We start from the raw sequence: 15,541 nt of genomic DNA on the forward strand, positions 1-15,541 counted from the left end.
AGTGAAGCTCAGCGGCAGCCCTCACCATTGCCTCCTCTGTCTGTTGCTCTGTCCTAAAAGTCCAACCCCTAACCTCATCCTCAGTGAATGCACCAGCTGAAGACGCGCCCAAATATCTGAGGACGAAGGATTGGTCATCAGGAACAATCTTTTGACGCTTAGAGGGCGCGTCCTCATTAACAGCAGGGATGTCAGGTGCTGTGGTGGCCATGATCTTGGGTGAGAGTGGAGGAGTTACAGTAGGAGTAGGGTTTTTCATCTTTGGATCAGACTTTATGGGAGTTTGCTTCTTTGCCCTTAGCTTTCTGGAAGCTCCGATAGCGAAACCCTTTGGAAGAGAAGCCATGTCTGGAACATAAATACGGGAAAATATTAGTCTCATAAGGAAGACGCGTCCTGATAGTAGGACGCGCCAATAACATAATTTAAAATATTATCAATGCATAAATGTCAAATAGAATGCATATGAAGACATGTAAATACATAAAGCGATATCAAGGAAAACGTATGTGAAGGGGTCAAAAATGCATAAGTGACCATGACACGTCTTGAACATACGACGCGTCCGGCTGAAAGACATTGATTATAATGTGTGTTATGAGGAAAAGGTGGGTGACATATTAACAATGTTAGTTACAAAAATTACTAGAAGACGCGCCCTGAAATTTAAGCGCGCCTGAAACAAAGACATATATGTGGGAAACGCTTGTAAAATTAGATCAAGCCTTGCTTGTATAACACCATCATGTGCATAACGTGTCAAAGAAACAAGACGCGTCCTACAAATTTTGGATGATTCGGTAAGACGCGTGAAGCTTTGGGCGCGTCTAAAAAGGGTGACGCGTCTTCTCTCATATATACTTACCTTGTTCTAAGTCGAATTGCTTACTGATATCAATTTCGACCACCTCTGCGGCACTAAGGCCCCTGGTTTTTTCTGAGGCTGTAAGTATAGGTTTGCCATTATGAAATTCACGGAACTTGCAGATAGAGCCAACCCGGGAAGATAACGCACCCACCCGTTTGAGGTTGTCTTCTGTTATCATGTCTTTGAGGTTGAAGTGTTTCTCTGCATATTGGAGTACTTTATCTGCTCTTTTCTTTCTTTTTCCTGTTAATTCCTTTTGAGTTCTCTTGTCTAAAAAAAAGAAAGTAAAATGAATGAGGACTTAAAGAGAGAGAGAAATTTGGAAAGTAGAGGACGCATCCAGAATAAAGGACGCGTCGAGCTCATGAGGACACGTTTTGGAAATCACTCATTTGGTTCTAAGTTGTAGCGAACTCGGGTTCTCTTGATATCATAGACGTAGAAGAAAGGTTCCTTCCAATCCCTTTCGTGGCTGATCTTGCCTTCATTAAATCCCTTGTTGTTCAGCCACTTGTTGACTACGAGGAAGTGATAGCCAGGGATTGATTTTCTGATACTGTAAAAGAAGCTGAATTCCTTCATGGAAGGCGCGCCCAGTCCAAGGTTGTGGTACATCATGTACAGAGCCCATGCTAGCTTGTACGAGTTTGGAGACAATTGAACCGGGGCAATGTCGTACCACTTCAAGATCTTTTTGATATATGGGTGTAAGGGCGCGCCCACGCCTAGAGAAATCAATTTTGGTGTGAGTACCATCCTAGGGATCCTTTGATTCCCAATGTTGAAGATATGTGGCCTCATTGTATGAAGAGGGCGCGCCCAGATGCCCTCCATGTCGTAGTATTTCATGTGCCATTGAATTTCCAAGTTAGTTGCGGTAGAGTCGAGGGCAACGCAAGCTAGCTTGACTTCTTTTTTCCTTCAGGCATTTTTCTCTGCCTCAGTTAGAACACCAAGATTTGTCCAGTCACAATCTACTTCAACATCAGAGGGTTCCCAGTGTTCGAGAGGTGAATCGGATTTTTGAGGAGACACAGGATACTTTTCAGGATCAGGAATCCTCTTTTCAAATTCGCTTACGCTAAGAGGGGACGCGTCCTGAGAAGAAGCCGCGTCCTGAGAGGCTGACGCGTCTGGAGTAGGAGACGCGCCCTCATCTGAAACAATTATGCGTCGGGTTTGTTGGCTAGTCGTGGCTACAATCTCGTCATCCGTCCAGTCTTCGATAGCAGCTCTAGCGTTGAGAACTGGAGTTCTTTTCCGTTTAAATCCTTTCTTTTTTATTCTAGAGCTTATGGGGACATGATCCATATAATCGGAACTGGAATCGGGCATTATGGAGATCTTTGATTTGAAGGAGTCGAAGACGCGTCTTTCTGCTTCAAGGAAAGAATTTGTCCTGTGAAGTTCTGGGAGCTCGGGCAGGAAGGAAATAGAAGGTGGGGAATAAATCCCAAGGCGCTTGTTGAGAACCTTGAACGGATGGAAAGGGGAAGATGAAGACGCATCCTCCAGCTGAAATAAGAAGGAAGAAAATTTTGAGGACGCGTCTATATTTATGAAACAACAGAGACTAAAAATGTGTAAAGGCAAGGGAAAACAGAAGATGTCGTAAGGACGCGCCCAAAAGATTCTAACGAAGGAACTAAACTAAGGTGACGCGTCCTAAATATGATAATGCGTCTATTCTATGTGTTAAAAAAATGACCAACAGGACGCGCCCCCGGTGGAGGATGCGTCCAAAATGGTTACAATGCAGGATATTGTGATCGGCTATGATTAATTTGGGGAAAGTTCATTTAAACCCTAAAAACATGTAATTAAAGAATCAAAAGAGCAAAATATGGAGATTTATTATATATACACACATACATACACGACAAAAGTGAAGAACAGTTCATGAGAACATGAGGAATATGCACAGTTTTTTACTCATTCAGGCCGATTTACTCAACCAAATAAAGAAATAAAAGAAGATTCACATACCTCGTGGGTTGGGGGATGGATTAAGCTAAAGAAATCGAGTAATGGCCGGTGGAATCGTTGGAATCTTGAACTTAACTTCTTGCAATGGCGAATAATGGCGGTTTTTTGGAGAGAGAAAATAAAGAGTAAAGTGACAATGATGTGATTGAGATATTTATAGAGAAGTAGGTGGATGACGTGTGCACCAGCTGTCACCTAACGGTTAGGTTGTAATTAGAAACCTTGGGCGCGTCTAGGTGTTAGGACGCGTCCTAACGTATTGCAATGGGGTAATCCAAATTTTGCTTATGGTTAAGTAAAATTCCAATTTTGTTTTCAACTGCAAATGGAATTTGGGGGGTAGTTGTTATACCCAAAATTTGGCATTGGATTGACTCGGGTCAAACGCTGGCTAGTTACAGTCAAACTCAGTATTGCATTGTGGAAGTGAGGACGCGTCCAGGTCTACAGGACGCGCCTACTTGTAAGAAGATATGTCAGTTTGGTAATGAGGGAGCATGGGAGTGCATGATCAGGGAAGCATGCGCCCAAGCTCTATGGACGCGTCAATCATGGTGATAGTACCTTGCTAGTGTGAGCTTGTGGCAATGGAAATTGGAGGACGCGCCTGTTCTATCAGGACGCGTCTTATTGCTGTGGTGTGCTGTAAGGAACGGTTGATGGAGAAATAAGAATTGGTTTTATAAATGTGAGGACGCGTCTAGACCCATAGGACGCGTCCTGGGTTTTGGTTAATATACTTTTGATTACGACTTCAGGGCAAAACTTGCATGGAGAGGAGCAATAGAGGTAATTTTTACTAACGTATTTGTCGCAGGTACTCTTGGAAGAATTCCCTCCTTGAGACGGTCAAGGAGGGGGATGTCCGTGAAAAGCTTGAAGACCTCCAGGGGTATGCCTGATGATTGAAGGCCTCCTCCTGTATTCAACGGGTGTCCTCGTTGGGGATGTGGGGTTAACTTTGGTGTGTGCTTTGGGAGCTCTGTTCTTGTATTCAACGGGTGTCCTCGTTGGAGAACTTTGGAGTCATCCTGCACTTTGCACCCAAGAGCTTGGGATCACCTGTCCTGTTATCTGGTGGATAATCCTCATTCGGGGGACAGGGACGCGTCTGACATTTGGGGTGAACCGTGGATGTACCTGCATCCGTAAATCAAGGGAGATAGCTGTAGCGGAGTGTTATCCTTGCGCAGGGAGATGCATTATCCGTGAAGTCCTACGATTGCGGATGAGCCTTGGGCCTTTGCGGTTGAGCCTCATAGTTGGACATTCCTAAAGCTAGCGGAAGATGGATTCTGGATGGGCTTTTACCGGGCCTAGGAATAAGAAGTCTAAGTCCATTAGATTTCTTATTCCCCAAGAACTACGTCAGGCTTGATCCCTATATAAAGGTTACGTAGGCACATTGAGAGGGGTAAGAAGTTGAGAGCTGAAAAGGAGCCACCACTTACTCTGATCAATCTCAGCCTAAAACAACCACAATCAACCACACACCGCTTAAGTTTCCGGCAAAGAACTATCGTCACAGATCTTAGTTCCGGCGAGAAACCTCAATTTTTGTTGTTACCAGATTTCTCCGTCAACATATACAACCAACTGGATATTAAATAATTAACTATTAAAACTAATACTACTGTTGCCTAGTAGTGTTATGCTGTTCAAATTAATAGCATTTTGTCTATGCAATCCCCGCAAATCAAAACAACCATGGCCCTGGTTTATCTAAAAGTAAAGAATAAAATTCAGAACTGGAAACATCACATGATTTTCTTGGTACAGAAAATCGTTCGACTTCACAAATGCTTCTCTCCGCACCTGAATTCTATCTGCACCTGCATTAGTTTACGCTACAAAAATGTGTACTACTGCTTCTCACCAGCCTTCCTGACAGGACGATTATTCATTTTCATCATTGTCGTCTGAGATGATATCCCCGTTCTCCCACATGCCTAATCTCTCTTTTTTAGCTTCTTCCTGGTATGCTTTCAACTCCTCAATTGTCTGTTTTTCTGCTGCATCTTCCTGTCTCCTCTCATCTACTCTACCAAATCCTTCCTGCAAAGATAACAAACGATACCCTTAGTTTAAATTTGAAATCGAGATGTAATAGGTAGTCCTAGGCATGAACAGGTAGCAAGTGCATAAAGATCAGATATATGGGAAGTATGCAACAAATAAACACAATAGCGATAGTATGGTAGATGATAGAATAATCTCCTATGACGTGGCAAAAAAGTGTGCAGATAATAAATACCTTCACCATGAGAGCATTGATACTTATGTTAGCTTCTGTATCCATCAAAGTTACCATAAGATTAGTCCCTGTGCCATGTCCCCTAACTTCTCCGTCAGAGGTATCCTTTTCCTCTACAATGGCCTTGAATTTCTGTCCATGTAGTATGAGATCACTAAGACGGTGTGCTGCCTCTTTCCCATAATTCTCTGCCCAGTCTGGTACCTTGATATGAGCAAGGCTGCATAGTTTAGCAAGACCGGGTGATGACGGCAAAGAATAACAATCTGAAGGTCGCAGACGACTGTAGGCAACAAATTCTTGAGTTCCATAATCAATGAAGAACACTTCGAATTTAGCTTTTGCAGACCGAACAATGCCTCGAGGAACATTTACTACCTTTACATTTTGAATGAATGAAAACAGGATCAGAATAAGTACACATGTTAAACAGCGATGAATTTTATTGAGATAACAGAAACTTAACATAAGAGTAGAGAAGCTAATCAGTTGTGTTTGCCTGGTGAGAAAAAGTAATTAAACAAGTTTGTGGTACCAAGAGGACCGAAATGAAAGCTAATTTCAGATGCGCAAACACATCTTCAAGTATAATTGATTATAGCTCAAGTAAAATTGATTTTAGCTCAGCTCAAGATCTTCCTGACTAAGGTTCCATTAAAGCATTCATGCTTTAATGGAACCTCATTTGTAGGGTGCAAGTGTTTTTGCTAAAATCAAGCTAATTTGTGTCGTCCAAGCTAAGCTGACAGCTTCAAACTTATAAGCTGGATTCAAACTAAAGATGCAGTTATTACTATACTCAACAATGCCTACTGTTTTGCTAGGTTTTAAAAATTCCTATATCAACTATCAAGAGAGGTTTTATTCGTTATGCAGTAATGTTCCCCTTACCATTGCTCTGTACCAGGAATTATCTTGACTGAACTGTGCAATGACAAGGTCATCCTTCTTAGGATTGTATGAACCAATTGCAGGAGGTTCCTGAAGCCTTAAAGAAGCAAGTTTCTGCTGAATGGTGGAGGCTGCTTTCTGATCTGCGGTTGTTTGGACGTAGAACCTTCCACCACCCAAGACTTCCTTAACCACTACCTAAAAGCACAGATAAGTAAGAAATGGAACAAATTTAATACTGATCCCCACCAAGTATCGATTAAGTATATAGAAGAAAGTAATCACCTGTAGCACTTCTTTTGGTTTTCTTGTGACAGCTAGATCATTAGAAACTTCTTGTCCTTTAACACAGTTTTCCTGTATCTGCAAAAACATTATTAGCACCACATACAAGATAGCTCTACAATACAAGTACTTCTCATATATATCAAATGAAGCAATCACCTGTAAGTCTTCTTTCAGTATTCTTTTACTATATTGATCATTAGGTACATCTTGTCTTTCAACATAGCTCTTCCATATCTGCAAAAAAAGTATTAGTACTATAATTCATAGACATGTGAGGCAGCTCTAGAGTACATATATTTTTATTTCACCTTCAATTTCTGCCTTTTAGCAGACTGCTCAGCATGTGCAAGCTGGTGAAAATTTGTTATCTTGTCTGTGTTGAATGAAGTTTGAAGCTTTGCTAGACCATGTTCAAGAAGTGTCACTGCCACGTTAGACTCTGACTCCCATAAAGATCCTAAGAAAGTCCCAGATCTATCAACAGTTTCCACGTCAATCTGGGGACAATCCAAGAATATGGTTATATAACAAACATCAAATTAAAAGAATATATTGACAGACATGTGTTTGTTACAAACCAAAAGAAATTACCTCAACATCCCTCTGCATAATTATCCTTCTCGCAAGTTCAGTTGCTTCACTTAAAAACGGGGTATCTCGTCCAGGACATCTAACCCTTGAAAGAGAAAAAGCAATGTAGCATGCCTTTTGTGGTATATACAGTTTATAACGGTGACCACTGAACAAATATTCCACAACAGCATTTATCTTCCTATCCTGCTGTAGTTCGGGCAAGAAATTACTGGCTTTTTTGGATTGTGACTGGAGTAACAAATAACAGTACGGTCAATAACAAAAGAACTTTATAAAGCCTTCGTTAAAATAGTTTAGGACGTAGAATTTCTAACCGTTAGAAAGTCTGTGATCACTGGAGCATCTTTGCCAGAGTGCATCCCTTTCCTTGCAGCTCTAGCATGAAATTCAGCAGCGAAAAGTGCTTCATAATGATTTGATCTAGCTTCATAATCCTTATGTCTAATTACTTCAGCAAGTCCATGGGCAACCATCATTTGTGCGATGTTTGTCATATAACGTTGGCTTCCAGCAGCAGATTGAGCCGGTGGGGAATCCTCAGCATTACTTGATTGCGATTCAACAAAGATTGATCCAAAATCCATAACTCCTGCTTCTGGATGCTTTGGAGCACCACGTCCTTCTGCAATGTTTACCTTTCTAGAATATTCCATTGATACGTGAACCTATAAAACATAGTAATATGAAATTAATAAATATATTGAGTTCCCGCTTCTTTTAATACTTAGATATGCAAATTTTAAGTTCATACTTGACGACCAATCAGATGTTTCCGCAAAAACTCCTTTGCTTCACGGGCATATCCTCTATCTGCACTACCACTGTTGCCAAGCCTGGGACGCCTAATACTAGAGAGATAGACTCGCCTCTCTGCTAATGAATTTGTGGCGACAAGAATGCAATCCCCACTTACAACCTCGACAACCTGGAAACATTTAAAATCCTTAGCAGGTTAAGTAGAGAAACCACATTATTTCACATGACATCACAGACTAGTACAAACCTTTCCGCTGAAATTCTGGTCTTCTACTTTTCTTGCAGTAGTAGGTGGAGGGGTATAGTTGGTCCACATTCTCAATCGGCTTTCCTTTGCTGCAAGTTCTGATCTTTTTAGGAGTTGCTTGACATTATCTTGCAAAAAATGAGCGCACCGCTCAACATATTTAGCTAAACCCTGATAAAAGAAAGAGACAAGAATAACTGTCAGAATTATTTCAGAAAGTGGAATGAAGACCCTATTATGAAATCGAATAGAAAAATATATTTGTGTATCATACATTTTCAACAAGCTGCACAGCCAAGTCCTTCTTGATACCATCCAGATAATATACTGATCCAATCAGGCCCAATTTGTCAAAACCCTCAAAGACAATGCGCACCTTCAAAAAACAAATGCATAAGAATCTTGCATATGACAAAGGAAAGGAACAACAGTTAACAATTTCAACAGTTCTTACATCTCTATGCAATACACGAAGTTCAGTGAAATGTTTGCTTTCCCTCCCAAATGTATCTGGAGCTGATTTTGCCGCAGGTGCTGATGAGGCAGTTACTTTCTGTTCTGATGCTAATGGGCCACGAGGTTGTTTAGAAGTTTTTTCATTAGCTTCAGACTTTTCAGGTTCAGTGATCCTATTTCTAATTGGCGGTGCCTGGTCAAATGATAAAAGGTTAATGATAGATTGAGGGTGTAATGTTAGCAATCCTAAGAGGATAAAATCAGCCTTGGATGTACCTGAATTCCAGCAACATACACTCGGACATGCAGATAGTCCGGAAGCAAATAAACATGGAGAGTGCTTCCATCCCGAACATACTCAACAATAGCTTCCATGATCCTACCTTTGTTTAAATCTAAAAAGTCCATCACATCTAAGTTCTCTGGATCATCAACTGCAGAAGGAGGGAGGTTTCTGACAGCACCTGCTGCCTATAACCATCAGTTAAAAACAAACGTTAGTTCAAGACAGAATCCCGCATTAATATGATATGTAATGTCCGACTGTGAGTTAATCAAGTTAGTGGCGATCCATGTTACAAATGAATCACAACTGGAAACAAAGTCGGTATCTAAACCAACCTTACTCCAAATACCAACACTTTCATTCATCGCTTTGATTGCAGAATTTCTGAGCACCTTCAGATGAGGACTAAATTCACCTTTATCTTTCTCCATGTCCCTTACCTCCCTAACCTGCACACAAAATCAGTTAACAAAACTTGACTATAATAAAACTGGAACAAAATCCCTGTCCAGTGTCCGCGATAACATGTGAAGGATCACGTATATACCTTAGCCCAGCCATGAGCAACAACCCAAGATGCAATATTGTTATTACCAAGAAAAACGGTGCCAAATTCCAGCCCTCCGGGTTGCAAAGTGTAATCTATTTGGAAACTAACTACCTGTAATGGAAAATTTGGGTTATGTTTTCGGCAAATAGAGCTACATTCAATACATAATCAAAAAACAATTTACCTTTCCAATGCATAGTTTTCTTAGAAACTCTCTGCTTTGCCATGCAAAAGGCTCATCAGTAGTTTGCTTCCCGCCTCTGCGAGCCTACAGATAAGTAGAGAACATACAGACAAAAAAATTACATGTAACCAACCAAGTTCATTCTGATATATCCATGTCGAAAAAAGAAGTACTCTCATTAAAAAATAACAATTACAAGCGTAACTTTTACAGTAGTATTTACCAGTCTCGGAGCCATAAGCGAGGAGAGGATCACGGTCCTCTCTGGAGGGATCTCGGATGTGGTGTTTCCGAGCTCCATGATCACCAAAGTGTCCCCGGATGGAACAGCTTTCACTATTCCTCTCAACATAGGTTTAGCCAGAGCTTTTGATAGCTAATTAAGTTCTGCGATATAAATTAATCAATATCATCACCCTAAAAGGCCTAAACAATAAGAACAAGGTATCTAGAACTACGAGGGAAATCAATGTAGCATTAGCATAATCGAATTAAGCTATAGTATTACAATAATGTTATATCAATGACTTGTATGATGCTTTTTTTTTTGACTAAATTGGCTTATATGCCTCGAGTATCTGTTTCAACAAATCTCGGGGTGAGCGAGAATCGAACTCAGAACCTGGGACGAAAAGAGATAAGCCCTTAACCACTTGACCTATCTCATCTCGCTCAACTTGTATGATGCTAATTGTGCATGATTACATAATGTAATACCTTGACGATGAGTAGACAGATAAGCTAGGTGCTCGAGTTAATCAAGTGCTCCAGTTGACGACTAATCGGGATTAATAAACTTACAAACAACAACCGATAAATCTCAGAGGGAAACACTGATTAAGAGAAACTAGTTTTAATACATAATGATTTATGTTGTTGCTAAGACAAGAACTTAACGAGAATAATAATATAACAAGGTTAGGGTTTAAAAGGTCGACAGAGTTTATGTTTGTGTGTTTATATTGGGGATGCTGCAGCGTGAGGCGCAAGTCTCTATGTTTCCTGATATACAACTATTTTCTTTGTGTCATATCATAAGCTTCTGGAAACGTTGCTTTTCGAATCCTTCACAAATTGAATTTGTAGTTTGACTTTTTTTTAGTCAAACTGATCAATCTTTGATTAAAAATTATTTATTACATAATTTGAGAAAAATTAAAATTAAAATTAAAATTAAAGGAATTTACGAAAAATACAATCTTTTGTAAAATTATTTGCAATTTACCAGTTTCTGGGTTTTTTTTGTAAAAATACTATTTTATTTTAAAAATAATTACAAAAATACGATATGTTATAATATGTTGTATTTTGTTTAAATTGTAAAATTGTTTTAGATTGTATTTGGGGTTGCTAACTATATTACATTTTATTTGAATTGTGAAATTGTTTTAGATTGTATTTCGGGTTGCTAATATGTTGCATATATAGTTATAAAATTAGAGAATGTATATTTGAAAATATTTTTTTAAATTAAAGTTATAAACATGGTTGTAAAAGACTTTACTCTGCTTTTTTGTACTTGATTGATACTCTGTTTCTTGGCAGGTGGCTTCACTTCAGTTTTTTACTACTTAAGATCAAAATATTAAATTTAATGCATTAATCAGCAAACTAAAAACAATTAATTCAAATTAATTCCACTCAGTCTTGTGCCAATTTTTTTTTTTAAAACTAGCAAGATTCATACAGAAAATAGACTTCCACCTAAAATGTTCTCAAGTACTAGTTACTACTATAAGGCCAACACAAACATCCATTACAAGGCTTCAAAAAATTCACAGGAAATACAAACAAAATATCACCCCCAAGGGGATCTGTTAAATGATCCTTGTGAACTGAAAGATGATCCTCCGGTTGAACTATCAGTTTTCAGCATACCCTCTGCGCTTTTGTTATCATCGCAGCTGCCTGGGGGGAATGATATGCTTAGGCGGATTTGGAATGGAATCATTTGGACCTAGATCATCGATAGGCGGACGCTGCTTGTGATGGTCAGTGACCGACTGAAAAGCCATGGCCAATGCTAGAGCCTGCAATTGCCAAAGTAATCAATGCAATGGATATAGTTTAAGAATTTCCTGTAGTTTGCTGAATGCACAAATGAATGGACAGAAAAGCTTACAATGTGATCTCGATCTGGAGGTGCATATATACCCGTGGTTACTGTTGTTTTCCTTCGCGTTTCGTTTGAAGGAGGGTCAGCGATTTTAGTGAACCCAGTAGGAACTACCACAACAGGCAAGCCTACTAGATTCCCCATGCATACTTTTTCCCAGTCAGTCACATTTCCGATAAATGCATCGACTTTGAAACTCTCTCTTACCTCATGGATCAATTTACCCCGCGCTCTTTGTGCCTGTCAAAATCATTATCTCCTAAACGTCGAGCTATTTAATACTGAAAAAAGTATTACTGATAACAGGGAATACAGTTAACTTCTTTGATTGATTCATTTAAGAGAAATATTTTCATCAAGTGGACTTGCGTTTGTTTCCACAGCTATAAGTCATGTGTAAAAGAATGCCATGCTACAAATTTATAATACTTTGCACCAATACATTCTGGAAAAACAGCGAGGCTACACCATTGGCACCCTCTTTCTCCCGTGCAACGGAAGAATTTTATAAAAATTTAAGGAGGAAATTACACTGGATAGTGCAACTCAAACTTGTAAATATAGAAAGAAGTAGTTAAGATGTTGGCTTCAAGATGCCAATTAATTAACTTGCAACATATTTCAATCTCATCAACATGCATCTTGCAAAAAATGTGCCCCCAATTATATTACTCCATCATCTATAGGGAAATTTTTGAAATGAAAACCTGCAGTTTAAATATATGACTATACCTGAATATAATCCACAGCTGTTATTACACGTGCACGGCGAACTTCAAGTGGCCATTGATCTTGAGCTTCATAATCATCATCCATTCCAGTACGCTGCCACTCGTCAAAGTGAGCCAACATATCGACATCCATTGTGTAATTTAAGATACCTTGGACAGAGTCCACAGTATAATTTAGTTCAAAAGGAACCACTTTAACACCCTTTGACTGGAGAACATGAACAACCTGTGTACAACAACCAATATGACTACATCAGATTCACATTTTCATTCACAGCAATATGTTCAAATGTCATAACAATAAATTATTACAAAATTTTGAGCTACCTCCATGTCAGCATCATCAAGATAACCAACAGTTAGCTTTGTTATGTCTACCATGAATGGATCATTAAAGATTATGTTTCTTGAAGAAGGATCATCGGGATCCTTTCCCCTGATAGAATCAAGAATAATTGCACAGTCGGCTGCACTTCTACAGAACGGGCCAAGTTTATCCTGTAAATCATAGATAGACTCAGTTCTCATAGCAACAGAGTAAGAATTAGGGAAACAAGATACTCAATAATTAGTGTCTATTCACTACCAGGCTCTCAGATAAGCTCATCACACCAGTTCGACCGACAGTGCCAAAGGTTGGACGCAATGCGGTCACTCCACAGCGAGCAGCAGGGTACGTCATGGACCCAGCAGTCTCTGAACCAATTGCAAATGGAACCATTCCTGCACAACTTTTCTTTGTAAATGTATCACATAATCTAAGCAGATAACTTAATTCTCTCTCTCTCTCTCTCTGCTTTTTTTTTTCCCGAAACTCTCCCTCTACTTTAAGATCACTAAACAATAGAAGTATACCTGCTGAGGTGCTTGAAGCAGGTCCAGCTGATGAACCGGTTGAATACTCCTCAATATTCCATGGATTTCTCGTCCTACCCCCAAACCAAATGTCATCATATGCCAGTGATCCCGAGACAAGCTTCGCAACAAGAACTGCTCCAGCATTTTTTAACCTGTAATTTGTAATGAAACCACAAATTTCTATTCAGCTTGAAATTTATTCCGGATAAGATATTGGTCATGTACTTGATTTATAGTACTTTTTGTAAACCCAAGCTTCAATGTTAAGAACTTGATCTTTGAATGATTTTGAACCCCAAGTCGTTTTGTACTGAGGTACGGCAATTATGTCCTTCAACCCGTAAGGTATTCCATGAAGGGGACCTGCAGAAAAAAAATTACATTTTGATATCAAATCAGTTTTGTCATGGAAAAAACTGACCGATTGCGAAAAAATTAGACAACCCAATGCCAGGCGTAGACTTGTGATGAATCTACTGATATTTCATATATTGGCTTGTCTTTATAAGGAATCAAGAGACCAGTCACTTAATAGGTCAAAGTTTAAACCCCTCTCATTCAAGTCACCTTAATCCAACCAAATTAGGGACCCTGGAATCTCGTGGAACTATGTTTTGTTTACAATAGAGACATTTAAGGAGCCTAAGCAGTTGATTTCCTCATATTAAAAATGATTTCAATATATAACGATTGTTTCAATATCTGAACCTATATATTAGTTCAAACCATGTTGCATGAAATAAAACAAATTCTGCATACCTAAATACACTCCTTGAGACAACTGATAATCAGCTTCCTTGGCTTGTTTGTAAGCTAACTCTTCAGTGAAAGTGACCACAGATTCAAGAACAGGACTGTATCTGTGTTATACTACTACTACAGTATTAGAAAGTAATCTTGAGTAGCAAGATGGCCAAAATATCGTGTTATACCACTGTTACCTCTTTAGTCTCTTCAGGAATATCCCAGTAAGTTCCTCGGACGAAATTTGTTTGGTCTTAATGAGTTGCCCAAGTTCAAGAACCTGCACTCACATATGTCAAACAACAATATGCGGCTACATAAATTATTTACTCTTCATGCTAATTTATCTAGAGGAATTTCTTACAGTCATAAAAGATATATCTTCATCAGAACTAGGTCTCTGCAAACCTATCACGGTCGGATATTTAAATCGTTTAATTGCAGTTTGCGTTTCTTTAGAATCCCACTCAGGATTAAATATCAAACAAGATGGGTTGTGCAAGCCTCCATTTTCAGAAGCAACCAGTTTCCTATTGGCCTCACTTATAGGGATGTTTAACTCTCTGGCACCTTTTTCAATCTCCAGCATCTACGCAAATATTGTTAAACAAGAATTTATGCAGAGTACCACCCAAATTTCAAGGTACAACACAATTCAAATTTCAAAGCCAACATTACCTTAGTATCATTAAAGAAGTCAGCACCCAACATTCTAAAACCGCGCTTAAGCGCAGCAGCTCTCTCATGTTCATTTTCAGGTCTTTCATCTCGGCTTTTAGCATTAGCCATCCCACTGTCCTGATCAAGAAATACATAAGGATAGAACTAGTTACACAACATATATGGCAACCGGATACGATTGTCTTATCTACCACTTCTACCACTTCTTATACCTGAACAAAATGTTTCTGAAATGCCCATTAATTCCAGGAACCTGTATTTTTCGAGAGAACAATTTCCAACTATTTATACATGTACTCACCTGTTTTTACATATGTCAGCCCACAAACATGGAATCTCAACATGGGTGAACTTCTATAATCCGAGAACATTAAGGTATTCATTAGCAGAACCCTAATTACACACTAACAAACCTATACTTTATCCCAAAATTCACTAGAAAATATACAAGCAAGACTACCCTATAAATCTTAACACAAAAATACAATCACAAATCTGAAAATTCATAATATTCAATAAATTTCACTAATTAATAAAACCCCCGAAATAAATCATAATTTCATCAAATTATGCAGTGTTCGAGCTCGTGTCTCCCATGCCAGAGATCACGAGTTCTACTCCTGACGTGTGCGTGTACAATTGATCATTAAAAAAATCATCAAATCTAAGGTACTAAAAACTACTATTCAAATTTCAAAACCTACTTGCAACATTTTTGTCAACATAAAATTGAAGAGTAAGAAAAAAAACACAAACATAAATACAACTACTATTTATCTACATGCCAAGGAGAGGTTACCATGTTAGAAGATGTTGTAAAATCTTGACACTGTGGCTGTAACTGTGACTGTGTTGAGGAAGAGATGAGAAAAAATAAAAATAATAAAGGCGGTAAGAAATTCATAGAGTGCCTCGCAAAGCGAGCCTGCCACATGGCATGCAGAAAACACTAAGGTTAGTTGTTAAGTTGCCACGTATCTGCCGCAACTGCTTCAGTGAATACACAGGTGTTGCCGGAGGTTCTAGTTATTCATTGATAAAATAAATGGTA

General features: G+C 39.0%; 2 protein-coding genes across 8 annotated transcripts; both read right to left on the reverse strand.

The window, feature by feature from the left end:
- Positions 1-4,518: 4,518 nt before the first annotated feature.
- On the reverse strand, positions 4,519-10,268 carry LOC141716590 (ribonuclease TUDOR 1-like). 3 transcript variants are annotated; one of them, XM_074518784.1, is made up of 18 exons: positions 10,078-10,268; positions 9,584-9,747; positions 9,361-9,444; positions 9,174-9,287; positions 8,962-9,075; positions 8,617-8,811; positions 8,339-8,533; positions 8,159-8,260; positions 7,885-8,055; positions 7,633-7,806; positions 7,196-7,546; positions 6,879-7,109; positions 6,596-6,784; positions 6,444-6,521; positions 6,285-6,356; positions 6,000-6,197; positions 5,109-5,486; positions 4,519-4,909 (listed from the first exon to the last, which is right to left on the reverse strand). In XM_074518784.1, the coding sequence occupies exons 2-18, from the start codon at positions 9,710-9,712 to the stop codon at positions 4,751-4,753; spliced, it is 2,934 nt and encodes a 977-aa protein (XP_074374885.1). In that variant the 5' UTR covers positions 9,713-9,747; positions 10,078-10,268; the 3' UTR covers positions 4,519-4,750. The 3 variants fall into 3 exon arrangements, with proteins under 3 accessions (XP_074374885.1, XP_074374883.1, XP_074374884.1); XM_074518782.1 differs by having other exon boundaries at positions 6,285-6,362; XM_074518783.1 differs by lacking the exon at positions 10,078-10,268 and having other exon boundaries at positions 6,285-6,362; positions 9,584-9,891.
- A 704-nt stretch (positions 10,269-10,972) lies between these two features.
- Positions 10,973-15,541, reverse strand: LOC141717438 (uncharacterized). 5 transcript variants are annotated; one of them, XM_074519494.1, is made up of 13 exons: positions 15,290-15,541; positions 14,703-14,743; positions 14,488-14,602; positions 14,174-14,398; positions 14,007-14,089; positions 13,825-13,925; positions 13,305-13,428; positions 13,063-13,217; positions 12,794-12,930; positions 12,535-12,705; positions 12,209-12,433; positions 11,483-11,716; positions 10,973-11,390 (listed from the first exon to the last, which is right to left on the reverse strand). In XM_074519494.1, exons 1-13 carry the CDS (start codon positions 15,422-15,424, stop codon positions 11,256-11,258), a joined length of 1,881 nt encoding a protein of 626 aa, XP_074375595.1. In that variant the 5' UTR covers positions 15,425-15,541; the 3' UTR covers positions 10,973-11,255. The 5 variants fall into 5 exon arrangements, with proteins under 5 accessions (XP_074375595.1, XP_074375594.1, XP_074375596.1 ...); XM_074519493.1 differs by having other exon boundaries at positions 14,703-14,791; XM_074519495.1 differs by lacking the exon at positions 14,703-14,743 and having other exon boundaries at positions 14,488-14,607.

The sequence above is a fragment of the Apium graveolens genome, chromosome 4 (genome assembly GCF_009905375.1).
Source record: "Apium graveolens cultivar Ventura chromosome 4, ASM990537v1, whole genome shotgun sequence".
Lineage (NCBI taxonomy): Eukaryota > Viridiplantae > Streptophyta > Magnoliopsida > Apiales > Apiaceae > Apium > Apium graveolens.

Excerpts from the sequence above, each read along its gene's own strand:
- LOC141716590 (XM_074518782.1), bottom strand. The coding sequence starts at position 9,712 with ATGTTGAGAGGAATAGTGAAAGCTGTTCCATCCGGGGACACTTTGGTG. Across the intron at positions 9,076-9,173 it reads TTGCTCATGGCTGGGCTAAG|GTTAGGGAGGTAAGGGACAT; the intron begins GTATATACGTGA and ends TTTTGTGTGCAG. Across the intron at positions 7,110-7,195 it reads TGATCACAGACTTTCTAACG|TCACAATCCAAAAAAGCCAG; the intron begins GTTAGAAATTCT and ends TTGTTACTCCAG.
- LOC141717438 (XM_074519493.1), bottom strand. The coding sequence starts at position 15,424 with ATGTGGCAGGCTCGCTTTGCGAGGCACTCTATGAATTTCTTACCGCCT. Across the intron at positions 14,603-14,702 it reads TTCAGAAACATTTTGTTCAG|TGGGATGGCTAATGCTAAAA; the intron begins GTATAAGAAGTG and ends TGATCAGGACAG. Across the intron at positions 11,391-11,482 it reads CTCCAGATCGAGATCACATT|GCTCTAGCATTGGCCATGGC; the intron begins GTAAGCTTTTCT and ends TGGCAATTGCAG.